We start from the raw sequence: 24,980 nt of genomic DNA on the forward strand, positions 1-24,980 counted from the left end.
TTTTTAAGATTTTATTTATTTATTTGACAGAGAGAGATCACAAGTAGGCAGAGAGGCAGGCAGAGAGAGAGAGGAGGAAGCAGGCTCCCTGCCGAGCAGAGAGCCTGATGTGGGGCTTGATCCCAGGACCCTGGGATCATGACCTGAGCCGAAGGCAGAGGCTTTAACCCACTGAGCCACCCAGGGGTCCCACCTGTGTTAGTTCTTAACTAAGTGCATTTTTTTCAGTACAGAATGGCAATCTAACATATTTTAAACACTAATGAGAAAAATACTACCTGTTAATCCAAGAGCAGTGTGGTATTTAAATTTTTGTTCTTACTGGGACTCTATAAAGTAGAAGAAGGAAGGGAATCATTGAGTACTTGCTGTTTACACTATAGACTTTGTTCCTTTCCTGTTCCATGCTGTAATCTTCCACTGGTTTTTGCAGAAAATAGGATTCTGGTTGTAACTGAAGTCTTTCTGAGGTCCACAGGAACCAGGAGCAGTGGCCTCTCCTTGCTGTCCTTTCTGGTCCTAGTGGATTTTGGACTCTGGTCCAAGTCTTCCTTGAGTTGAATGAAACACCTCCTTTTTGGAGCAGTGGTGTCAGAGGTACTCTTTGTTGACTGTCTATCTGTCTTTCTCCCCCTGCCAGGTTTGAGGATGGAGCTGTGCAGTCACATCATGGAGGTTCCACAGCTGGTGCTGCAGGCCTCGTGCCTCCAACCTGGACTTTCTTCTTAATGCTCTCGACACTTAGCTAAACACTACTATGGCCCAGCCCAGCAGGTCCCAGCACCATTAGTCTCCAACTAACTCTGTGGGTTGGTCTTAAAGCAAATCCTGTTATGTGGGCTGCCTGGCAATTTTTTAGCTAACTGTAATGATAAAAAGGGAGTATTAATCTATTCTGAATCATATCTAGTTGAATGCATGTTTAAAAAAACAAACACAAAAACAAAGCTTGCTCAATCTACCTGCAGTGACTGATGCAAAACCATCATATGCAAAATCCAAAGGAATGGAAAAGCATTTTATAACTTGTATCACTAATGCACTGTTGTAATGTATGCAGAGTCTTAAAAGTTATAAGTGTTAAAGTGAATTTCTTCATAGAGTATCTGAAATCCCTTAGATGATTATTCTTCAGCCTTTGGGGTTGAGGTGGGTTGCCAGTTGGTAATGTGGACTTTTGAGTTTTCAGCCATCTGTTTCTTTCATTCTTACTGCATGGCGTGGGGAGAGAGTTGGAGGGACGGGGAGAGTGCAGGGAAGGCCGCCACTGCTTGGGACGCAGCCAGCTTACTGGGCATTCCTTTCTTGCCATTTATTCTTGTGGGGCATTGTGGTATGGACATTCTTAAAAATCATCATGGAAGTGTAGGGTTGTGTGGCCAGTATAGTTAGGGGCAAGAGGTGGTCTTCATCAGGAAAGCAATTTTCTCTGCCATCTAAGTTTTTATGACAAGCCTCTTACAGATAGAGATGAGGTTTTCTGTATCTTTACTGGAAAAGTCCTATGTACAACTAAATTATTTTCCTGGGATGGAAGATATGTGAAGGAGAAACAGCCACACTTGGAGAAGGTATTGGCTTCTCTCCTTTATTTAATTTAGGAAACCATTCCTTCCCCCCTTCCCCCAAGAAATGTTTCAGTCCACTGAAAACATATGTAGGCATTGCTATTCGCACCACCGTCTCCAAGAAGGGCAAAGATTTCAGCCGTCTGTTATGAAGAAAGTTGTATATTTAAGAACTATTAAAAGGGAACAAACTTTATTTGAAGTTGTTTCTTGTGGAGAGGCAGGGCTGTGGCTGTGTTTGGGCCTATCCACCTGATGGGGACTTGTCATCTGAAACCATTTGGAGGCTGCTCCTGGAGGTGGGTCTGTGGAGGTGTGAGAGAAGAGCTGGTGCCTCTTGTCTGTGAGCCTAGTCTGCTATGTCTTTTAGCTGAGGGCTCTTGGCACAAAGCAGGTATGGACAGCAAAGGGCCAGGCAGCATCAGAATGTATTTGCCTGCCAGGGTTTATTTGGAAATGGTTTTGTGTTTAGAGTCTGAATATTGTACATAAGAAATGAAGATTTTTTTGCCTAAGTGTGCCCAACTTGTATTGATGGGAGTGTGTGTCTGTTCAGAGAGGGGGTGGGAGGGTGAGGGTTTTGTTCCCTTTCAGCAGTCTGTCAGGTGGGGGTGGGGTATGCTTCTGTTCACCCCATCATTGTTTCAAGTGTTGTGAGCTTTGGGTGGGGAGGGAACCTTGCCCCTCCATCTCTGGCAGCTAGGTCGGGACTCTGGCTGGTTTGGCATTCGGCCCCATTTGGTGAGTAGGACACCTGACCCCTGAGCCTTTGGTAACTTTATTTTTTTATAGTAAATACCCCATAATTTTCTTTTTCACATTTTATTTTATAAGAAGTTTAGGAATATTTTTGCATGGATCATTGTAAGCAGAAGAGTCCTTATTCCTAATGTCTGTTAACATAGTGTGCTTACTCTGATAAGTACTTTAAATTGCTTTATTAGCACTTAACCCATGCGTGTGTGTGTGTGTGTGTGTGTGTGTGTGTGTGTGTGAACCATTTACTTCAGGCACACGATTTGTGTCCACTTCTTCAACTCTTTGTTGGTAATTCCATAGTAGATGGTTTGTAATAAATATCTGATCGTTTCTAAGGGTTGCAGGGGTGAACTGCCCAAATAGAAGAAAAGCCAGTTTCCCCAGTTTAGGGTATTAGATTAGGAGAAAATACAATTTTAATGTATGCTTTAGAAAAGCCCTAAATATCACAAAATGGGCACGTGCACACACATGCACACGCACACACACACAAAACTATATGTAAAGGGGTGGGGTCATTTGAATTGAGCAGAAAGATAGAAGTTATAGAGGATGCTTCATTGGGCTTGCTTGAGCCCTGGCACACACAGGGTGAGTGTTTTCATAAGCACTGAATTAAATGGTGTTTTTGAGAGCAAGAAGGGTGGATTGCATTTTGCCTTCATTTATATCAGCTTCATAAACACTTTCCCCCTTATAGTTTTTTTTTTTTTAATCTTTTTTCCCTTTTGTGAAGGTGAGTACTTTATCAAATACTTTTGCATAATGGACTACATCTCTGGAAATCTTTACTGTTTTGAACTGATAGGGCTTGAGCTATCAAATAGGATAATGAAAGGTAGATCTTGTCTAGCAGGTAAGAATCTGGACATATGAATAGTAGCAATGCTATCATAGGTTGTAATTTTAACAACATTTAATTCCAGGAAAATTAATTAAGGAATAGACTTCTGTTAAAGAGCTACATAATTTGATATCCCAAGCATAATAATGGAACATTCGGAGAAACTTCACTTTTCTTTTTGTATGTGACATTCCAAATTTGAGAGTCTTTCAGCTGAATTATGGTTCTTTTAGAAGTGGAGATAGGCAAGTGAAGGACCTAATTCCTCTAAACATGAACGTCATCATGGGTATTTAAAAAAAAATTTGTTCTACAGCCTCTCTGCTGAGGCTTAGGAGGTCCGTTTTTTTGCTTATGGAAATTTTGTTTGGATCTGGGCCAGGTGACTTGAGTGTTTAGTGATGAGTGTTGGTTCCATCAGTTTGCTACCTCTGTGAAGTGAGGCCAACATCAGGGCCAGGGCCATTCATAGTGATAGGCACAGAGGCAAGGCGCTTCTAGAACCTTTTATGTCTCATGTTAAATCTTTTCAGAACATTCTTGTTGGTATTGTTATTAGGCCTACCAGTTGCTATTCTGTGAATCTGTTTCTTGACTGCTATGCAAATGTAGTATTTACAGGACATGAGGGAGGTCTTGAGCCTTGGGCTGGGCACCTTCCCACACTGAGCATACAGTGCTTTCCTCCATCTGGTGGCACCATCACTTCTATAAGGAGAGAAAGTACATTCTTAAGGCACTCTGGATATACTGCTACCTGGCATATGGGTTTCTGTGAGTGTGCCTGCCAGTCGGTAATGAAAAGGTGGCATATACCAACCACATCAACATTGGGGCCTACGTCCAAAAGGAAATCTAGGCTTCTTCACCAGTTCTCGTAAACAGTTGGAACAGTGTTTCTCTGACCAGTTGGGCCACCTTCTCTCTTTCTGGCAGCTAATGACTGGATTCCCTAGTCATTGCCAGTCTAAGTATTGTCTGACCCATCAGCAGGCTTATGGGCAGTTTTAAGGGTGAATGGCTTGAGTGTGGGGGGTGGGGGGCAGCTTCTGGTTCTTCTCTGGTGCTTTGTAAGGGTGGGTGAGGTGTCTCCACTGAGGAGTGTGGTTGGCTCAGGGGAAGGGCAGACTGCTTAGCTCTTCTCTCTAGCACATCTCAAATGTTTGTGTGTGTTTTTTCCCTGAGCTCTTTATTACTCACCTGAGCTTTCTGAAGGTGCATCAGACTTTTTTGAACAGACTTGCAGATGACTGCTGCAGAAGAGGGTCTGATCTTTTTGGATAGAAAGTCGCAAAGTTGTTCTTACATGTTTCAGAGGGTTTGTTTCCCCCCACTTACCATGCAGCACTCCCCCGCAACCAATTCATTTGAAGAACAGAAAATGATAGGGTAACTTTATCTGAATCGCCAGGACTAAAGTTTACTTACTTGGGACAGGGAGACAGAGGAGAGGCAGGGGTCTGTTCAGGAAGCCTGCAGAAGGTTTCAGGAGACCCGTGCTCCCAGGGTGGATGTGTTAGAGAACAGGTGTCTCATTTGGGCCTCCTGAGCCTTGTCACTCTCCCATGGGTCCTGTGCAGACTAGTGGTCAGTAAAATAGTTGGGCTGTGCTGTACTCCTGTCAGGGTTGCTGTGATGACTGTGATCACAGGTTGCTGTGTTGGAGGAGAGGCCCCAAGGAGCCACATGGGTTGTGACTGACTAGGAAATGGTTCCTTTTTTATTTTTTTTTTTTCTTTTTAATGATTTTTAAATACTGTTTTTTTAGACCGTTCCCTTGGTACTTTTTTTAAGCTTAAATCAGCATTGTCTTCCATTGTTAAAGGCATCCCTCACCTCTGCATTGAACCTATGGTGTTGTCAGTCAATACAAAGGAATGGAACATCCATCCTGAGCCAGTTCCATTATGTGTAAATTCATACTATTTTAATTTTTTATGCAATCTGATGAGTAGATGAGCTCAGATTTAAAATTCTTAAAAGCACGTTTATTGTAACAAAAATTGTTATGTATTAATACTGCAGTTTTCAATAAAGATTGACTTGTGTTGCATATTGTGATTTTAATTTTTTTTCCCTGCAGGTTTTATCTTGAGGTGGTATGGCCTGGCTGGGAGGCCAAGTTAGGAGTTTCAAGTTAGGAAATCCAGGGTTTGGGGGCAGAGGCTTTGTGGTGCTCAGCCCTGGTGACCTTGTATGGCACCGACATCACAGTGTGTAAGGGTGTGTGGAGGCAGCAGGTTGTAGGTACTGTTGCCCCCGGGAGAATGGAGGAAAGCTGGCCCTGTTCCTCTTCTCCTGGTCCTGTGGCTTGGGTCCTCCTGGGAGGACACATTCTTAGCTCCATTTCACTGTGGAGGATGCTAAGACCTAAGAAAGATTACAGACTTTCTGTTCCCCAAATTAACATTTGCCAACTTTAGCTAAACATTGACTCTGGAGCAGCCAGGGAGGCTTCCAGGCCCAAATAGGTTGGAGGAGCTGAGCCAGCTGTATCCCACACCAGGACAGCTCCCAGGCCACACACTGTCCTCCCAGCTCCTTCTGAGCCTCTGAAGTTCCCTGTCACCTTTGCTTCTATCCATCAAAACTCTGAGGGCATGGTCTGCATGTAAGTGAGCTCCCACCACAGTGGGTGATGCTGATCTCATCCTTTCTGTTGAAGGAAAGGTCCAAGAAGGAGGTAATAAGAGGTACAGGAAGGATGGGGCATGCAAAGAAGAAAATACACAGACAAAATGGAAAAACAAGGGCTGGCAGCCAGGTTATTTTTCATAAATTTCTTTATGAAATTAAATGTGGTTTCTGGCTTGGAGAAGGTATAGTGCAAGAGTGACTGTACATGCTGCTGAATTCCTATGGGCCAGAGGGAGAGCTCAGTGTTCCACAAGGCAGGTCCTGGCTGTACTCATGGGTGACCTTTCTCAGCGGGATGTGGGCTTCCCTCTAGCTCACATGCCTATCAACCTCTGGGTTGGTGGGTCAGTCCTGGATGCTGGGCCACAGAATTCAGTCCTTATGGCTTTTCATGCTCACTTAGGGTAAGGCAATCTTTCTGTGTCACTAGTAACAATTCTTTTTCCCCATTGTTAGAAAAACAGCACAATCCAAACAAACAAAAAAAAAATGCGATCAGGTTCTAGAGTCAACCCACAGCTACACGTGGACTGATCACAAACCTTGACAGAAGTATGCAGTGACTATAGTTTTGTTTTCTTTCCACTATAAACATCACAAGTGAGGAAGGTTGTCCAGCAGCCAGGAGTGTCTTAGAGGGGCTAGAAGGCGAAAATGAGTGGGCTCTGGGCCGGACATTTTTGTGCACAGAATTCTGACTACCACCCTCCAGGGATGCAAGTTGCTTGGCACCACCAGCTGGAGACTGGGGGCCTCAGAGACAGTTGAGGGCAGAGGGGCACAGAGCCCAACTTTGCAGGGGCTAAAAAGGCAGATGGTCTCCTGTCCAGCGGAAACAGGAGGAGGGATGATCAGATGTCCAGAGAAGAGGGTTCAGAGTGGCCAGTCCTCTGACCACATTGGCCTGGCTGGTGGCTCTGAGCTGTGGCTCCCAGGAGGCCCCATAGAGAGGTCCAGAGGGTGGCGGGAGGCTCACTGCTATGGGCCCCTGCCCCTCCAGCTGGTGTCTTCAGTGCACCAGTAGTGGGGAAGAATCCATGAATGGGGTGCCGAGTAGTCCCTCACTCAGCCTGTAACTTCCAGTGTGCGTGACCTGCAAGGTAGGCCACATGCGGTGGGCCTCGGAGAAAAAGCTGGAGGCCCAGTGGTGAGGCAGGTCCAGACAGTGATGTCGGATGGGGAGCTGGCTCACTTGCGGAAGGGTGCCAGCCGGCTAATGCTGTGCCAGAAGGTGGACGGCTTCCGCTTGGGCTCTGCCAATACCAAGACCTGTTGCTGAGGCAGGCTGGTGGGCAATACCGGATGCTTCTGGCGTGCCAGGTAGTAGGGCCGGCTGAGAGCTGAGCAGAAGCAGGGATAAGTGCCTAGGGAGCCAGGTGGCACAGGGCATAGCAGAAGCCTCTGGTAGGGAATAGAATGGGGCCTGTTCCATGCAAGGGAACTTCCTTCTTGTGGGGCCCATCACACCCAGTGGCCTGGGCCACCCTCTAGTCTGCAGAGATGTGGTGGGACCCTGGAGCTCCTCCATGGAACAGGCTCCATGCCAGGCATTGTTGCCAGGCAACATCTGTAGGAATGGGGATATGAGCTCCTTGCCAGGTGACTGTATAAGACCTGCAGAAATCCTGCCTGGAGAGGTGTGCTGTCACTAATGCTTCTGCTCTGGGGTACCCAAGGGAATTGAGAGCAAAATCAACTGCACACTGACTGAAGCTTTGTTACCAATGGCCTCTTAACACCCATCTTCGGGAACAAATACAGAGGGCAGTGGGCAGCAGAGGGACCTCAGGTACTAGCTGGCTTTGCTTTGGGGAATTAGAGAAGAGTTTGATCATGGGTAGGGTCAGGCTGCTATGGGAGGAGTTAGGGTACCATCCACTTACCTCTGGGCTTCCCAGTGGCCTGCTGCTTGCTGGCATTCAGCATGGCTTGCTTTCTCTGCAGCTCGGTGATGGAGAAGCCTTGGAGAGAGGGCCACAAATAAGACCTCTGCTTACTTTGAGGACTTGGCTGCCATTCCACCACCCCAGCCAATATTTCTCTTGTCCTGTGCCTCCTGGAACCTGTGGTCCTCTGTGGTCCTGCACCTCCCCACAGGGTCTGGGGTCCCAGCAGACTGCAGATGCTCAGCATCCTGCTCAGCCAGCCTGCCTTGGCCATCCAGGCAGAGGAGATGCACAAGGGCCCTCCCCACATCTTGCCCTATCCCATCTCTCACCCTGACCCAATCCCTGATGTCTCCAACATCTAGTGTCCTTTCTCTCCATTATGGCTTTCCCAGACCAAGATCCAATCAGATCACTTTGAGCCTGATGCTGGAGAGGAGAGAGGAATGCAGTAGCGGAGGTGCCTTGCTTATGTTGTAGTGGAGAAGTCTTCTCAAAGCCAGTGCCCAAATCCTACTTGAATGGTCCATGCTAGAAAGGAGCCTCACCAGGTTTCTGCAACTGAGCAGAGGGCTGCCACCTTATGAAGTGTGCGTACATGTGAGTGTTTTGGAAGCAAACCCCCAACAGGCCAGGAGACCCATGCCCTGGGGCTGAAATGAAGAGGTTCCCTGGAGCCTTGCCAAAACCTGAGGTCCTTGGGCTGTGGGACATGCTGTCTCACAGTCTCAAAGTTCTCCTGACCTTGCATTCAGAGTTTAGGAGGGCTGAGTGGGCCCTCACAGTGGAGCAAGGATGATGGGGTCTCGCACCTGTCTCCTGGTCCAGCCGCACCTGTTCCCTCTCCCTGGCGAAGGCCTTGAGCCAGCGCTGTTTCTGCTCAGACTTCCTGGCACACAGCAGGTGACTCTCTCCTGTGGTGCCGCAGAGCAGCCGGAAAGCATTCTTGACACTCACGTGGAGGTCTCTGTCTTTTCCATCCTCCAGATCCACCACCTCCAGTCCATCCATATCCACTCGGCCCTTATAGTACAGCACATCCCGGCGGAGAAGGTCCTGCCAGAGACTCTGTGAGCTCTTGGCCTGTTCTGCTTGTCAGGGTCCCTCCCAGGCCTTTGAACCACTCTCCTGACCATGTTTATGCCTCACCCCGCATCCTGCAATTGGAAGGGCCAGTGAGCTGCTCACCCACTTCCCCAGCAGACGGTGAGCTCATGAGGGCAGACTGAATGTGGTGTGGCCCACACCTGTGTGCTGAACCCATGATGGAGGAGCCTCACTCCTTCAGTGAAGTTACTGACTGGCCTGGAGGATCTTTAGGGTACCCATAGTTTCATGGTGAGGCAGTCATGGAAACAATGGCCCACGGCTCATCCCACATGAAGAGAAGAGTACCAGGCCTACCAGGCTGGGCCCAGGGCCAGTGGCCAGGCACTTGGGCCATATGTTGAGAGTAGAAGCTAACAGTAAAGAGGCAGTAGGAGCAAGGACCCCAGGGCTCAGGGAACTGAGGTTGCAGGGACAGGAGAGGTGGGTTTAGAAGCAAGTAGGGCCTAGGTCAGGCAAGAGAGTACTAACAACACTGGTTAGACTGTGAGGGCCACTGCTATCTGGCTCCTTCTGCAGAGAATCACCCTCATCCCAGTCCTAGAAGCCTGACCAGGGAAGGGCCTGCTCCACTGAAGTTCCCCAGGAAAAGGAACCACCTGTGTGTGGCTCCTTTTCTTTGGCAGTTACTCCCAGCCCTCAGCCTCACCCCCCCACTCCTGCTCTAAATGCCTCATCCAGCAGGGCACAGCAAATCTGGTACCTTCTTGCAGTAGATGAGCTGGTGGTCAAAGAGAAAAAACATCCTCTGCTGGCTCTTAGCTTGTGGCTGGGTAACACGAGTCAGCTCCCCCGAGTAGATGAGTTCTGAGCTCCTGACCAGGAGATCTTCCCCCTGGGAAACACCAAGGAGAGCTGTGAGCTGAATGCACCCAACATTGGAAGCCCTCTCCGCTGGGCACTGCCTCCTGCCTCCATCAGGGGTTGGGCGGGCTCCCCACTGACAAGTATCAAGCAGTAGGCCACCGAAGGAGGGGTTGCTCTTGAAGCCCAAGGAAGTGGTGGGGGTCGTTGGGGAGGGTGGGGAGTGGAAAGGTTGTCTGACAAGTTGCTTATCTCTGCAAATGGGGCCCCGTGGCAGCCAGAGGCATGTGCACTTGAAATATGGCTAATCCCTGCTGAGATGTCATGTAAGTAAAGTAACACCGATTTTGAAGACTAAAAGAATCTGAAGTATTTCACTAATGATTTTATGTTGAGTACACACTGAAATGATACTTTGGGTATACTGAGTTAAATTAAACATTATTAAAATTAATTTCACCTTTTTTTTCTGTTTTAAGATGACTACTAGAACATACACAATTACGTATGTGGCTCCCATGATATTTCAATCAGTGCTGAGCTCGAGAATAATTAGACCTGACTAGAAGTCACCTGTGAACCTTGTCTTTTAGGGGCTAAGGAAGTTTTCTCATCTAAATGTAGTTAGTACCTGAAGCCCCATCATCAGACTTCAAACTTTCAGGTTAACCCCTGCCCCCTTCCCATTCCTCCTGGGAATTGCAAACCACAGTCAGGAGTTTTTGGCAGCTATTTAGTTTGAAATAAGTGAATTCGTATGGGTCCTTGGCCAGGGGTGGGCCTCAGAACCAGCCACTAGGAAAATAAAAAACCCTAAACAAAACAACACATTGCTCAGCATCCCCACCAGGGATTCTAAGTCTCTATTTTCTGGGTGGGACCCAATAATCTGTATTTTCATAACATTTTATGGCTAATGGGTGGAGGTGAGATGACAGGAAGACCTCCAGAGGACGGGAATGTCCCCATGAGTTCAGGACTCTGGCTGCTTTAGAAGGCAAGACTGGCAGATACAAGGGGTATGTGTAAGCCAGAAGAATGGAACCAGGAGGCTCTGACCCATGGCAGCCAGTTTTTGGTTCTGCTGTGGCAAGCCTAAACCCTTCTGTTGGGAGGAGTCCCAACAGTTACTAAAACTTGGGGCTGGCCTGTCCTGCTGGGCTGGCCAGCTGCACCAGGAACGACATCCTATCTCACACATTCCCTACACTCTTGACTAGGAAAGGGGCCACCAGGCCTGCAGCTCAGTGCTTGGGTGGGTTGGCCTGGGCAGAGGACTAGCTTTCTTACCACTAGTTCCTGTTCACCATCTCCCAAGACCATGGGTCCCTGCTGCAGCTCCTTCCTAGATTGTTCAGGGGCAGAGCCCCATGGTATTTTCTGGGGTGTGGGACCCTCACCTCCCAGTCCTCTATGGAGCTCTGCCACTGAGCAATCTTGTCGATGTTTTCAAGCCTTCGTTTCCGTTCGTTGATGAGCTGGGCCACATTCTTCATGGCATGTAATGCTGCTTCCACGTCCTTGAAATCCCTGGGGCAGAAGTGAGATGGAAGAAGGCTGCACTATGGAGAGCAGAGAGGGCCCCCTGTGGAGCTGCTTCCCTCCAGGGCTCTGCTCTTGGCCAGTTCTTCACTTGTCAATGCACACCTGGCCAGGCAGCAGAACTAAATATCCCATTTTTGTCCTCTTTCCTCACTACAAGGACAGCATGTGACAGCAGGGACTGTTTTACCGTGGGCTGTCAGCCAGTGCCTATAACAGTGTGCACACACTACCAGGACTCAACTAACCGGCTGACCTGGGGCAGGAAGAGCCTCGAGCAGCCTTCCCAGCAGCCTCCTACCTGTGCTGGGGGTGTGTGTATTTGAGTAGCTCGGCCAGCTGCAGAGGGTACTTGCAGATCTTCTGCACTGGTGTCAGCAGGAAGCCGTCCAGTGAGATGTCTATCATCTTCTGCAGCAGCCGGCAGGCCTCAAAGAAGTACACGTACTTGCTGAGCTTGGTGAGCCGGGACAGCTCCACACAGGCATTGGGGTGGTTGTTGCAGTACTCTGAGTAGATCTGGAAGTCAGCTTGCTGGGGAGCACAGCTGGAGGTTAGGATGGTGACCCTCTGTCCCTCAGGCCACCCAAGCGACTCAGGCACAGCATCAGGAGGGAGCCTCTGCACTTCCTTCAGGAACTGGGTTTACAGGGCTCAGGCTTTATCTACCTACTTTACTGGGCACAAACAATGTGGAATTAGGCTCAGGGATGTGAGCAATCTGAAAACTGAGGCATATGTGTGCCCTGTCACCACCCAGCTTTCTCAGCAGGGCCTTCAAGCAGATATTCTGACTGTATGTCTGGTTTTTTGGATGAAATTCAATCATGCTAATAAGGAAGCATTATCAAGTCCAAAAACCAGAGAGAGAAGGAAAGAGAGAGGAGAGGAGAGAGGAGGAGGGACAGGCAGAAAGAGAGGGAGAGAAGGAGTGAAGGAGAGGGAAAGGGAAGGATGGGGAGAGGGAGGGAGAGGGGAAAGAGATTATGGGGGATTAAATGGATGTCAGGGTCTATGGCTTTGTCCTCTGGATTGTATTCATCCTCAGCCCAGTGTCTTGCTTCTCCTTCACAAAGCTCTGGCTTCATATCTGAAAGACAGACACTGCCACTTTGTTCAACATAATGTGACAGATACATCCATATTGTGTGTGTATCGTATGAGACTCATGGTGCCTTTTTTTTTTTTTTTTTTAAGTTTCATCTATGTAGAGCCAGAGAAAGATTGGGTGTGCCCTATAGTGATTAGGACTTAGATGGGATAGGAGAGTAACAGCAGTTGGCTGACTGGTGGGTTGCTGGGATGGTTACACTAGGTAATATCAATAAAGTGCCTGCCCTCCCCTTCCTGCCCCCATCACAGCTCTGCCTGTTGAATAACTGGCTGCAAATCCCATACTCACTCAGTTGCTCTGACCCACCACTAGTCCCTGCTTGGGGATTGTAAGGTCTCCCTTTCCAGTTTTCCTCCTGCCATTGGAGTGAGGTACCAGAGCCCTTCCAACACCAGGAAGGAACACATACTGTCCTTCATGGGCTGGCCTTGGCATCCTCTGCTCAACCCCACATAACTGCCACAGGAGAGAGATAGTAACAAGTGCATTCCTTACCAGGTGAGGCCAGAAGGAGTCCATCTAGCCCAGACCAGTCCCATGAACCTTGGCTAAATGCCAGTTGGCATTTAGAGTGGAAGTAAGCACTGTACATTCCACAAATTACAGTTTTCTCACTGTGTGAGGAAGCCCAGAATCTGTTATGAACAGCTCTGAAGATGCTCAAGAGGTGGCCCAGCCCAGTTCTGTCTTCTACTTACTATAGCCCAAGCAGATGTTTTCAGATAGATGCCCAGGCACCCCTGCTCCAGGGAGCCTTCTCTGACTTGGTCTGCCTCCCAAACAAGGAGAGACGCTGCAAAAACTGTGGGAGCGTGAGGGCTGTTGGGCACTAAGGGTGTGAGGCCTGGAAGCTTCTGGGAAAAGAGCAGCAGGTTTCCTGGGCTTTAGCCTGCAGGGTGGACTTCTGAGAGAAGGCAGGCATGGGAGACAAGGGCAAAGGGAGGCTTTGTGCTGGGGCCAGGGTGTGTGTGTAGTGGGCCGTGTACCCCCAGCAGAGATGGGCAGGGCAGGGGGCCTGCCTAGTGGGGAGACAGGGCGAGTGGGTCCTGGGGAGCAGGGTGTCTAGGGCGGGGCGTGCTCACGTGCTCCAGGAAGCAGGCGCCCAGTTCGCTCAGGTGGGGGCGCTCCCTGTTGAACCTCTGCTCCAGTGCCTTCACAAACGCCTTCTGGCACCGGTAGATGTCCTCAATGTTCCCGAAGATGGTGCGCAGCTGCTCCTCGCTGAACATGTCGGCGCGCTTGCGACATTGCCTGATGTAGCCCTGCGGCCCGCGACCCATCAGGTCTCTCTCCGGACCCGCCCACGCCAGCCTCCCCGCCCCTCGCCGGGCCTCACCTCGCAGATGTCGCGCAGGTGCTTGATGTAGTCCCGCTCGGTGCTGAGGATCTCGTTGATGACGTTGGTCCGCATCTGGTCCTTGCTGCTCTGCGCCTCGGCCCCTCCATCCTCCGCCTCTCCGTCTCCGGCCCGCAAAGCCTCCTCGTCCGCGGGCTCGTCCTGGTTCACCCGCAGCTGCAGGCAGCGCGCGGCTGGTCAGCGCCGCCTCAGGTCAGCCCCTGCCGAGGGTCAGCGCCCTGCGACCGGCACGCGGCGGCAGCGGGGAACTGAGGCTCGGAAGAAGCGTAGATCCACCAGCCTTTTTACCCCCAATACCCGAGACTGCACCCGCTCCCCCTCCTCCTCTCCCTCCTCTGCTGTTTCTGGACGCAGTGCTGGGAGCAGAACAAATGCTCATTCTCTCACGGTTCGGAACGAGTGCCTGCTCACAAGGGGCACTTTAGGGGCACTTTAGGGGCTGTGACAGAAGTGGATGGGTGATGGGGCCTTTCTGGCTTTCCAACCTGTAAGTAGGACAGGCTAGATAGAGGTGGAGAGTGGGCAGTTTATCCACGGGGTTTGGGGCAGGAGAAGCAGTGAACCCCAAGGTCTGGGATATCTCCTCTCCACTGCCCTCCACCTGACTTTTGAGAGGGCACCATGATTCCTTCCTTGGAGACCAAAGGCTGCCACAGGTAGGCTCTGGGTCCCCTTCCTGTGGTCTCTTGTGCTAAAGACTTAACTCGTCCATGCGTCAATTTTCTCAGGTGTAAGTAGCTTTTCCCAGATCCCAGGGCATTGTGAAAGTTGTTAACTTTCCCATTGTCTGTGGTGATGGAATTCTAACATGCAGATTCCCCCTGGAGGAATCCACACACCATCATTTCTGACCCATTCCTTTCTGACATTGAGGGCACCCCTCAATGCCCTCAGGCAGGGAGCAGGCTGGATTTGGTGATGGCTCTGCAGGAGGAGGAAGCCTGTGTCACACTGTGGCTGGCCTTCTTGACACCTCAGTCCCCACCCCAACCCACAGCCTTGCAGTCTCAGCACAGCCCCGAGGGTGGGGGGAGGCAGGGGTGGGGTAAGTCCATGCCCAGGACCTCGGACCCCAGAGCAGTTTCAGGTCTGCACTTCTGAACAGAGCCAGTTGGCTCCTTATGGGCATAGGAGCAGCACAGGCTGGTGCCATACCCGCACAAAGCTGGCTGGAAACCAGCCCTCGCCATCAGCAACACGACCCCACCACCACTCTCTGTTGGTGGCATCCATTACTTCGATGACATCCCCAGCTTTGAAGCCCAGTTCCTGGTCATCCATGGTGACATGGTCCCAGAGTGCCTCAGCACAGACCACACTGCCATCACTGATGAGCTGTAGAGAGAGCCACAGATAGCAGATCAGTGGGAAGTCTGTCATGGACCTCTTCATTGGGAAGGGTGTTTCTGCCTTCTGCCCTCCATCCCTCAGCAGCCCTGCAAAGAGGAGATCCTGACTCATGTTACAGAGGGGTGAACAGAGGCTCCCTCTGAGCCAGTCATTCTTCAGGGGACAGGACTATGCCTTGGGCATGTCTAGACTCGCAGGGCTCATGATGAAGCCTGAAGTGAATTTGACCACCAGATTCCTGGTGAGCCACAGAATCTGAGAAACAAGTGTGTTGCTCATTCCCCTGCATAGGGCACATCTTCCACCCACCCCACTAGACCAGTGATTTAATTATTACCCTCAGCTTCATTTACCATCTCTGCTCACATTAGGTCCTCCTAATGTGGCATTGGAGGGAGACCACAAGGCTGGAGGAAGAAGGGGCTTATTCCCTCCTACTGGCTTCTTGTGGACTTGCATTATGTGAGGTCACCTGGCAAGCAGCAGTGCCACTCCTCTCAGGTACATGGGGACCCAGCCATCACAGTAGCTGGATCTGCTTAGCAGTATTTTTTGAACATTTATAGAACCAGTCTCATGGCCCTCTCTTGCCATCCTCCCCCCGCCCCCCCCATCTAGCCTCAGACTTCTAGGTCCCAGGCCCATGGAATCCTCATCTTTAATTATTTCAAGCTCTTTCCTTTATTTCCTAGGTCTAGGGGAGGTAGGTACATCTTGAAGCTGCTATTTCTGTAACAGATACTTCAGGATTGTCCTTATGCACTTGGTTATGGAATCCAGCATTCTTTATGGGGCTCACAATTCTTTGACTTCTCTCTGCTGAAATAATTTAGTGTGTTTCCTTCCTCCCACATGGTCATGGACCTCAAATCAGTAGGAATGCTCCCTTGCCCTGAGAGGTAGGGAGATGGGACTCCCTCCCTCCCCCTTGCCCCAGGCAGCCCTTGTGCTTAGAGCCCCATTTCCTGTTGTGCTGATGCCTGCTTTCCTGTAACAGTGGGCTCAGTTTCTGCTCCATGAATAATGAATGGCCCTGGGGCTTAGGACAAGAGGGAGAGGTAGGCTGGGGGCTATACAAGAGGTGAGATACATGCCCCTCTCTAGTGGGACCAAGTGTTGGCTCTGCAGGGTGCCTCTTTGGCAATTAAGGCCTCAGAGCATCACCAGTCAGGCCCTCTGCACCAACTCTCTCTCCTCTGAGCTGCTTGCCTCTGCCCCGACTCGTGAGTTGAAACCTTCCTTGGCTTCAGGTCCAGTGGTGCCTTCTCTGGGTGCTCCCAGCTCAGTGTATGTGCTTTTTCTCAGACTGAAATGGGATCCAGAGCAGGGCGGCAGCCGGACTGTCTGAGTCTTCACCTGAGAGCTCCAGTAGCTAGGAGGTCTCCCCTAAGCCCTGAATGGTCAAGGTGAAGGGTGGGATAGGCCACCTGGGTACCAGAGCCCACTCAGTTTGGAACCTTCCTCCAGGGTAGGGCCTTAGCAAACACATTCAGAAACCTCCAGTTCGTGTTTTCTGGGGATGAAACCTGCTCTAAACCCTGACGAAACCACTCCTCCGAATGATCCACAGCCAACCTGTAGACCTACTCTCCCATGCAACAGCCATTCAGGGGCTGCAGATTCCTGATGCCCACCCAGGGACCCTGGGCACCAAGCACTGGGTTATTCCTGGGGGGCTGCATGCCTCCTTGAGGGACCATTGAACTCACCCCAGCTAAAAAGACCTACTACAGGTATGTCTCTTCTGCAGGAAGGCCTGGTCCCCAGGATCAAGACCTCCTGGCTGCAATATGAACAAGATGAGACAAGAGGACTCAGGGAGGCCACATGAAAGTGCCTGCTGTACCTAGCGAGCAGGCACTGGATTATGTATCCCAGAGCTGTCACACTCCACACGAGCAGGCTACCACCCCTATTCATGAAGGATCTTGCCTGAAGACAAGGAAGAAGCAGTGTACTCAAGGGTGGTGAGAATGTGGTCTGCAGGTGAATGTCCTCTTTCAGGGACAGTGATCACAGGTGAGCAGATGCATCAGGACGGAAGATGTGTGTGAGCAAGGGTGAGTGTAAGCATAAGGACAGAGGGTGTGTATGACCTCAGGGAAGTGCATACATCACAATGGAGGAAATGTGTGACTACAGGGTATTTGGGTAGTTTTGATCCTTGAGAGATGAGTGTCCTGAGACTCCCTCTTTTTGCACACACCCCTACATGCACCTGCCAAAACACATTTATACAGTCGCTTAATGGGATGCTCCACTTTGATCTCCTGAGAACACTGCAGGTGAATGCTGTCCATCCTCAGTTTATACCAGGTGCACATGCAGGTCTCCAGGACAGCGTGGAAGCTGCCTTTCACTCCTGGAGCCTAGGCAGGGAACACATAATGCAGACATACTCCACACAGCCCAGCTTCCAACCATTTCCCTGCCAAGGCTGTTCCCTACTAATATTAACCAGGTCAGGTGTCTCTTCCTAACCCTGGGTTCTCTCAAATGAGCCCTGAGAAAAAGCCACTTTTATATGGGCCAGTGCTTCCTCCTGCTGCTTTCCTCTGCCAGCCCTTGCAGAGAAGGGCAGATCCTAAACAGGTGGTTTCCTATATAGCTGCAGGAGAAGGGCTCTAGGTGTGGGACAAAGAGGTAGGACTTCCCAGAAAGACAATGGTTCCTGAAACCTTTATGGACAAGCCCCTATGCCTGCATTGTCCAATCATCCAGAAGCCCTTGGTGGTGGTGGTGGGGGGTGGTCACCTTTGTCACTTCCTTGTCCTAGTACCTTGCTGTGCACAGGAGGTACTTGACAGACACAGAGCCATGAGTAATTCCCCCAGTCTCCCTGGGACTTTGGTCCCGACCAATGCCCAAATTGGTCAATGACCAAAGTAACGATGTGATCTCCCTGGGCCACAAAGCTCCTCTAGATCTACAAATGTGAGGCATTCTGTCAAGTTAGAGCAAGGACATTAAACATTTAAGCCATGTCACCAAGATAAAATGTAGCTCCAAGAAGTCAGAGATACGTTCTAACTAACTCCAGGACAGCTCAGAGGCCACCAGAGCCCATACTGCCTGATTTCTGGGCAGAGGCCCTTCCTGATGCTCCCTGTCTGAGGTGCAGTTGCATGGAAGCCCAGATTCAAGTCCAGCAGGCTGAGCCGCAAGGGTTGCAGGCTCTTTCTTGGCCTGGCAGTGGGGAGAAGAAGCTGGCTCTGAGACACGGAATATTTATGTGGAGGCCAGCTAGGGGAACTGTTGCCGTGGAGAAACAGGGGGCAGGATCCACTCCTGTACCCCAGAGATTCTGACAGGCTTCAAGAAGCCAGGCTTTGCCTCAAAGCTCCCCCTGATGACCACCCACCATGTTTCTCACCACATCTCCTCCTCTCTCACATATGCAGACTAACAGAGGATTCCAATCAGACAGTCTGGGAAAGAATGTGGCTCAGCTACTTTGGGTCCCTGTACAGCAAGGGCTAGGGAGTATTCAGAATGCCCACCTTCGAGGTGATGCAGGGGGGGGCTCTACCTGGAGTGGGGGCAGGTTGGCTGAGACCACTAACACCTAAAATAGGAAAAGTAAGGGCAGATGACATGTGAAGAGGAGCCCACTCACTTCCTAGACACTTTTCAACCCACACAGAAACGCAGGTCCAGTTCCGCTTACAAGGCAATCACATGTACAATTTCAAGACAACCATACACAGCCGTGGTCACAGCTGCATCCGCATCCTTAGTTTCACATAGAGATGCGCCATTTTAGACACACGCACACACGCCTACACACACACACACACACACACACGCATACATGTACAAAGGACAGATGGAAAGAACCCGTGGCACAAGTGTCATTACGCCCCTGAATCACCTGCAGGGTCGCATCCCCAGCGGGGTGTGCACATAGACCAGGCCTTGGCACATGGGGCTGGAAGGGGAGGCTTCCCCTGGTGGCGTCCCGTATGGGACTCGCGGGGGCAAGACTGGGCCAATCGCCGCACCTCGGGCCACTGCGGGCTAGGAGCCTTGGCGGGCACCAATGACAGGGTTGAAAGGGAAGACGCGCGGCTGCCGAAGGAGCCCAGAGCTGGCGCCACTCACCCCTGCGCGGTTCCCCGCGGCGCCCTGCCCAGGCGGTCAGCGGAAGGCCAGCAGGAATATCAGTACGACGTTGATGAGGACCAGGAGCGCCAGCACGGCGAAGACCACCACGCGCTGGGCGCCGGGGGGCAGGTTGCAGCGCAGCAAGGCGCGCAGGGCGCTCCCGGGCGCCGCGGGGCGTCGCCGGGACTGCGGGGCCCTGGCCATGGCGCCCGGCCTCCGGGCTCCTTGCGGCTCGGAGGTCCCGCTGCGATAGGGCGGGAGCACTGCAGCCGGGAGCTCCCGGAGGGGGCGGAGCCGCCCGCGCTTGCCCGGCCCTGGGCTCCTCTGGCTCAGCCCGCGTGGTGCGCGCGGCGTCTCTCAGGCCCCGCAGCCATAGCAACGGAGCGACCGCAGGGGCTGAGGAGCCGGGGTGGGAGGGGTAAGGAGGCTTGGGCTTGCGCGGCGCTCTGCCCTTGGTGCTTTCCCGGGTGCGTGTCCGGGGAACCTCTCAAGGCCCACTAGATGGTTCTGGCCCTCGGCCGGCCAGACGCAGAGGACCGCGGTGGCGCTGGGGGGGGGGGCGGGGGGGGGGTAGGGAGGCGCTCGGGGGTGCTGCGGGAGTTCGTTGATACTGAGGCATCTCAGCTGTGGGGACCAGACAGGGGTTCTGATTCCTAACACCACGAGCTATCTTGGCCTCCACTTCAGAGGAGTAAGTGTGGCTCTAAAAGGTCAGGTAATTTGCTCACATATAAAATCTCATGGGTATACATGGATGGTGGAATCAGGATTTGAACTCTGGGCAGACTAAGGTCATCCACATTGAGGTGCTCCATTGAGGCCCTGACTCAGGACCTCTCCTTACTGACCCATCAGAATAGCATTTTGTTCCTTTGGGAAAGCAGTTGGCTTCTTCAGCTGCTAGTCATCTCCTTCCAGATTTATTGAGGTGTAAGTGATAAATACGAATTGTGTATATTTAAAGTGTACAACTTGGTATTTTGAAAGAGGTATACATTGTGAAATAATCACCGCAATCAGGCTAATTACCATATCTATCACCTCACACACTTATCATTTGCGTATCTATGTGTGGTGACAACTATTTTTTAAAGTTTATTTATTTTTCAGAGAGAAAGGGAGAGAGAGACAGAGAGCTAGCAGGGCGAGCTGCAGGCAGAGAGAGAGTGGGAAGCAGATTACCCGCCAGGCAGAGAGAGAGCGAGAAGCAGATTACCCACGCAGCAAGAAGCCTGATGCGGGACTCCATCCTGGGACCCTGGGATCATGACCTGAGCGGAAGGCAGCCCTTTAACGGACTGAGCCACCCAGGTGTCCCTATGTGCGGTGACAACTCTTAAGATATATCCTCTTAGTAAATTTAAAGTGCACAATGTATTGTTAACTATGATCACCATGTTGCACCTTAGATCTCCAGAACTTACTCATCTCACACACACTTTGTATCCCTTTGTCTGACATTTCCCCCTTTCTCCCTCCCCCAACTCCAGGCAATCATCGTTCTTCTCTCTGCTTCTATGAGTTTGACTTTTAGATTACATATATAAGTAAGATCATGCATTTTTTGTCTTTCTGTGCCTGGCTTATTTCACTTAGCATAATATCCTCCACATTCATCCATGTCGTCGCAAATGGTGGACTTTCCTTTTTTAAGGCTGAATAATATTTCATAGTATATATACCACATTTTCCTTGTCCATTCATCTGTCAATAGGCACTTAGGTTACTTCCAAGTCTTTACTACTGTGAATAATGCTGCAATGAAAATGGGAATGCAGGTATCTCTTTGAGATCTGATCTCATTTCTTTTGGAATGTCCAGAAATAGGATTGCTGGATTAAATAATAATTCTATTTAAAATTTTTTGAGGAACTTTCATACTGTTTTCCATACTGGCTCTACCAATCTATATCCCCACCAACAGTTTATAAGTTTCCTTTTCTCTACATTGTCACCAACACTTATCTTTTGTCTTCTTAATAATAGGCATTCTAAGAGATGTAAAGTGATACTTCATTGTGGTTTTGATTTGCATTTCCCTGATGATTAATGATGTTCCATATATCTGTCCATATATCTGTTGGCCATTTGTGTATCTTCTTTGGAGAAATGTCTATTTGGGCCCTTTGTCCATTTTTAAAATGAATTATTTGTTTTTTCTACTATTCAGTTATATGAGTTACTTATATATTCTGGATATTAATCCTTTATCAGGTACATGTTTGCAAATATATTCTCTCATTCCACAGACTGCCTTTTCACTCTGTTGACAGTTTCCTTCACTGTACAGAAGCTTATAGTTTAGTGTAGTCCCACTTACCTATTTTGTTTTTGTTACCTGTGTTTTTGGTATCATACCCAAAAAAACATTGCCCAGACCAGTGTTAAGAAGCTTTCCCCTGTTTTCTTCTAGTAGCTTTATGGTTTCAGGTTTTTGGTTTAAGTCTTTAATCCATTTTGAGTTGCTTTTTATGTATCTTGTGAGGTAAGAGCCCAGTTTCATTCTTCTGCATGTGGCTCAACAGCTTTTTTAAAAAACCCTATGTCAGGGTGCCTGGGTGGCTCCCAGTTGGTTGGACGTCTGCCTTCATCTCAGGTCATGATCCCAGGGTTCTGGGATGTAGCCCCACATCAGACTCCCTGCTCAGTGGGGAGTCTGCTTCTCCCTTTTCTCTGTTCCTCCTTCCACTGGTACACACACACACACTCTCTAAAAGAAATGAAATCATGAAACAAAACAAAACCTTATGTCAACTATGCAGGAGTTTACACTTTCTTTCTGATGGAGGCTGCAAACTTAACACTGTAGGTGTCATGTGCAAGTGTCTGTCACTCCATCTACAACAGCGAGCTCTGTCACAGTCACCAGGCCATCAGAGGGGTGCAGCTGTGGGGGCTGAGGAGACTTAAAAGCAGGCCAGAAGTGAGTAGAGATTTCCAGGTTCTACGGGGGTAGGAGTGATGGAATATGTGCAGAGGTGGGTGTTCACATGTGGGTGACTTTGTTTCTGTATGTTCAGGTTTCTATGTGTGGGTCAGTACCACATGCATGTGAGTGAGTACAGATGAGTGCACTGAGGACACTCCCATTCTGCTGAACACTCTAAGCAGATGCTGGGATGTGTGTACCAGGAGTGGTTCAGGATTGTGTCCAGAGAGGCTGGCTGCCTGCCTCAGAGCTGATGGTTCAGCCTGGTCCCATCTGTCTGGTTGCCAGGGGGAAAGTCTTCTTTCTGTATCTCTTCAGTTCTTCAGGAAACTAGGCTCATGATTTGCTCCCTCAAGCTCTCAGGAGGATTGTGGGGGAAGAGAAAGCATCAAAGTCTCCCTGCCACCCCAAATCCCAGGGCTCCTGTGGTAAGACTGTGTGACATGCCCTTTGGTAGGGGGCAGCTTGGAAGCCCTCACTTTGGGCCAGATGTTCTATTGTGCCCCTGTAGTTACAGAACCATCAAACACCAGGGAAGAAGGGACAGAAGGAAGTTCTGGGACTCCACTGGTCAGTGCATGCTGAGTGCTGTGGGTCTGTTGTGCTACCTGCTGCTGGACTGGCCTGAGGACCATACTTTAAGGCTTCATCCAAGGCCCAGTTCTGGGGTCAGATCTCCCCTGTAGCTGACCAGCCTGGGGCAGAAGAATTTCTGAACCTGGGCTGGGACCAAGAACTAAGGGGTGCCCTCTGCCCTGCCTGGGGGCACCCAGACTTTAACTCCTGGGGAACTGGGTGTATAGCAGGGAACACAGTGGCAACATCTATTTTGTGTATGTTTCATGACCAAAAACAAAGCCAGAAAAGTTTGAAAGTGAAGGCCTTAGCCCTTGAGGGGTTCAAGCTAGATGGTGCTAAGCCAGGGAGGGTAGAGTAGGTGGAGATGGCAGCAGGGAGTGGCCCACCCAGGCTGCCAAGGTGCAGGACTGGCAGGGAGAAGGGCAGATGAGGGATAAGCCCCCAGGACCATGTCTTGGGGAAGGAAGAGGAAAGCTGCTCTTGGTATGCTGGCCACTAGAAAACTTTCAGTCCTGGCCCTGGGTGTCTTCAAGCTGACACTACCCCATGGAGAGTTAAGTGCAGTCATTGTCCCAAAACAGGGCATAAAAGAGGTAACTGGAACACTGGCAAGTATCAGGCTCTTCTCCCGGGCTGGTGCAAGAAGCGGGTACAAGAGCCAGGTCAGGCCTTGGGATGGACACCCAGGGTCACAGGTACTGGGGAAGACAGAAAAATCTGCAAAGAAGGTCAGACTAATTCCATGGATGGGGTGGGAACAAGCTGGCATGGTGTCCTGCAGTGTCCTCTTAATATTCCACAAAGAATTTCTGGGAGCTTAAGGATGACAAGACTGTCTTCTATCCTCGGGTGACACTGTGGCCTAGTGGGCCAGGACAGTCCTGCTTCCCACCTACTCTGCTGGCCTATTGGTAGAGCTCCTTTTATGCTTTAAGTCTCAGGGTAGATGACAATATTTATATCTGTCTGCCCTCTAGTTCAATCTTCATCTCTTCTTAGTAGGAGGCTCCAGGAACTATCCCTGGTACCCCCATACCCTCCTGGAACCGGGACATTGGAACACTCCTATGCACAGGTGCTTGGAGTAGACCTGGACAAAACAAGGCCCTCAGAGCCATGCAGGCAGTGAGCAGAACTGGGAGGAAGACCAGCTCCACACATGTGCCCTCCTTTCATGCAGTTGTGACCTGGCCAATAGGGGAGACATAGGGAGTGATGCCCACTCCACTGTCACCTATAGTGCAGTGGAGTGGGCATCAGAAAAACGTAGGCCTCTGAGCCAGGAGCCATGTCCTCTCCCTTCTTCTGGTCCCATCTCACAATTTGGTGGGGAGAGGGCGGGTAGCTGGGTGGAAATGAAAAGAAAATGATGTTTTCCCAAGACACCTCCTCCTTTCAGCCCTCAACTCCAGAAAATATGCTTGGGCTAAGGATACTGTCAGGCCTGACTGCAGTGATAAATGCCCAACCCAGCAGGACAGGCTCAGAGCCTTGTGAGGTAGGGAGAGGCTGGGAAGAGGGTGAGGAATTGGGCAGATAGGCCCAGGCCTGGGTCTTGAACATTTGGACAACACACTAGATGGGACAATGCTGAAGAAAGAAAGGGATACTTCTGGGCACTGAAGAGAACGCCTATAGCAGGGGTGGACGATCATGAGGTGCAAGGCCCGTGTGAGATGCAGGGAATAAAGAATGAGCATAATGCTGTGTCCTTTCTCACTTTCTCACATATATGCCCTGAGGCCCTTGCCCCTGCCAGTCCTGTATCCCAGGGCCTGGGACATTACCAGACACGAATTAAATACTCAGTAGATATGTCACATACATGCAACATACACATCCACACAACACACTCAGAACCTTCTTGTGCATGCATGTGTGGGCACATGCACTCACTTCTTCTGTACCCAGAATACAAAAGTGCTTCACTATTCTACCCTGTATCTACTGCTCTTTGGGCGAAATGGTTTTTGAGCTCCCTTCTGCTTGGAAATTGAGATGTGGTCTCTCCTTCTGAGGTCAACACAAACAAGAAAGTGTCACAATTTAGAACATGATATTCACATGTGTCCAAAAAATCCAAGTGAATGTGTGACTTTAGAGCAAGACAACTATTCTTTAGTCTGGACTTTTCTTTGACATCTGTTGCTTCTATAATCTCTAAGTATGAAATTCACATTGACCCTAGCAAATAATCTTGCTGTACCTGTGAGCCAGCAGTGAGTGCTAGAGGGTTTGGGAAAGCACAGTGGGACTTGGCAGCTCTTAGGAGGCCAAGAGAACCAGCCTGTTATTGGAGAATCACCTTTTAGAGCTCTTCAGTTTCTGATTATGTGGGTCTATTTGATGCTGCCAAAAAATCATAATGAATGCCTACCTTTACACAGTACCTTATACATT

At 50.1% G+C, this 24,980-nt stretch overlaps 2 protein-coding genes across 6 annotated transcripts in view; one reads left to right on the plus strand and one right to left on the minus strand.

Annotated features, from left to right (window-relative positions):
* The window catches only part of FAM168B (family with sequence similarity 168 member B), a 42,040-nt gene extending 39,075 nt beyond the window's left edge, over positions 1-2,965 (plus strand). The window contains exon 7 of the mRNA XM_032843167.1: positions 641-2,965. The gene's annotated coding sequence lies outside the window, so the exon portion shown is untranslated. The remainder of the gene's footprint in view (positions 1-640) is intronic.
* Positions 2,966-4,926: 1,961 nt separating this feature from the next.
* ARHGEF4 (Rho guanine nucleotide exchange factor 4) overlaps positions 4,927-24,980 on the minus strand; it is an 89,953-nt gene continuing 69,899 nt past the window's right edge. Inside the window, exons 1-10 of one of the 5 annotated variants that reach the window (XM_032843165.1) lie at positions 19,070-19,330; positions 14,774-14,953; positions 13,598-13,774; positions 13,344-13,523; positions 11,449-11,681; positions 11,006-11,135; positions 9,505-9,636; positions 8,507-8,750; positions 7,692-7,769; positions 4,927-5,541 (exon numbers count right to left, since the gene is read on the minus strand). In XM_032843165.1, the coding sequence (XP_032699056.1) occupies positions 5,309-5,541; positions 7,692-7,769; positions 8,507-8,750; positions 9,505-9,636; positions 11,006-11,135; positions 11,449-11,681; positions 13,344-13,523; positions 13,598-13,774; positions 14,774-14,899 (1,533 nt within the window). In that variant the 5' untranslated portion in view covers positions 14,900-14,953; positions 19,070-19,330 and the 3' untranslated portion in view covers positions 4,927-5,308. The other 4 variants (XM_032843164.1, XM_032843161.1, XM_032843163.1 and 1 more) reach the window with 4 other exon arrangements.

The sequence above is a fragment of the Lontra canadensis genome, unplaced genomic scaffold (assembly GCF_010015895.1).
Source record: "Lontra canadensis isolate GAN:19392208 unplaced genomic scaffold, GSC_riverotter_1.0 scaffold136, whole genome shotgun sequence".
NCBI lineage: Eukaryota > Metazoa > Chordata > Mammalia > Carnivora > Mustelidae > Lontra > Lontra canadensis.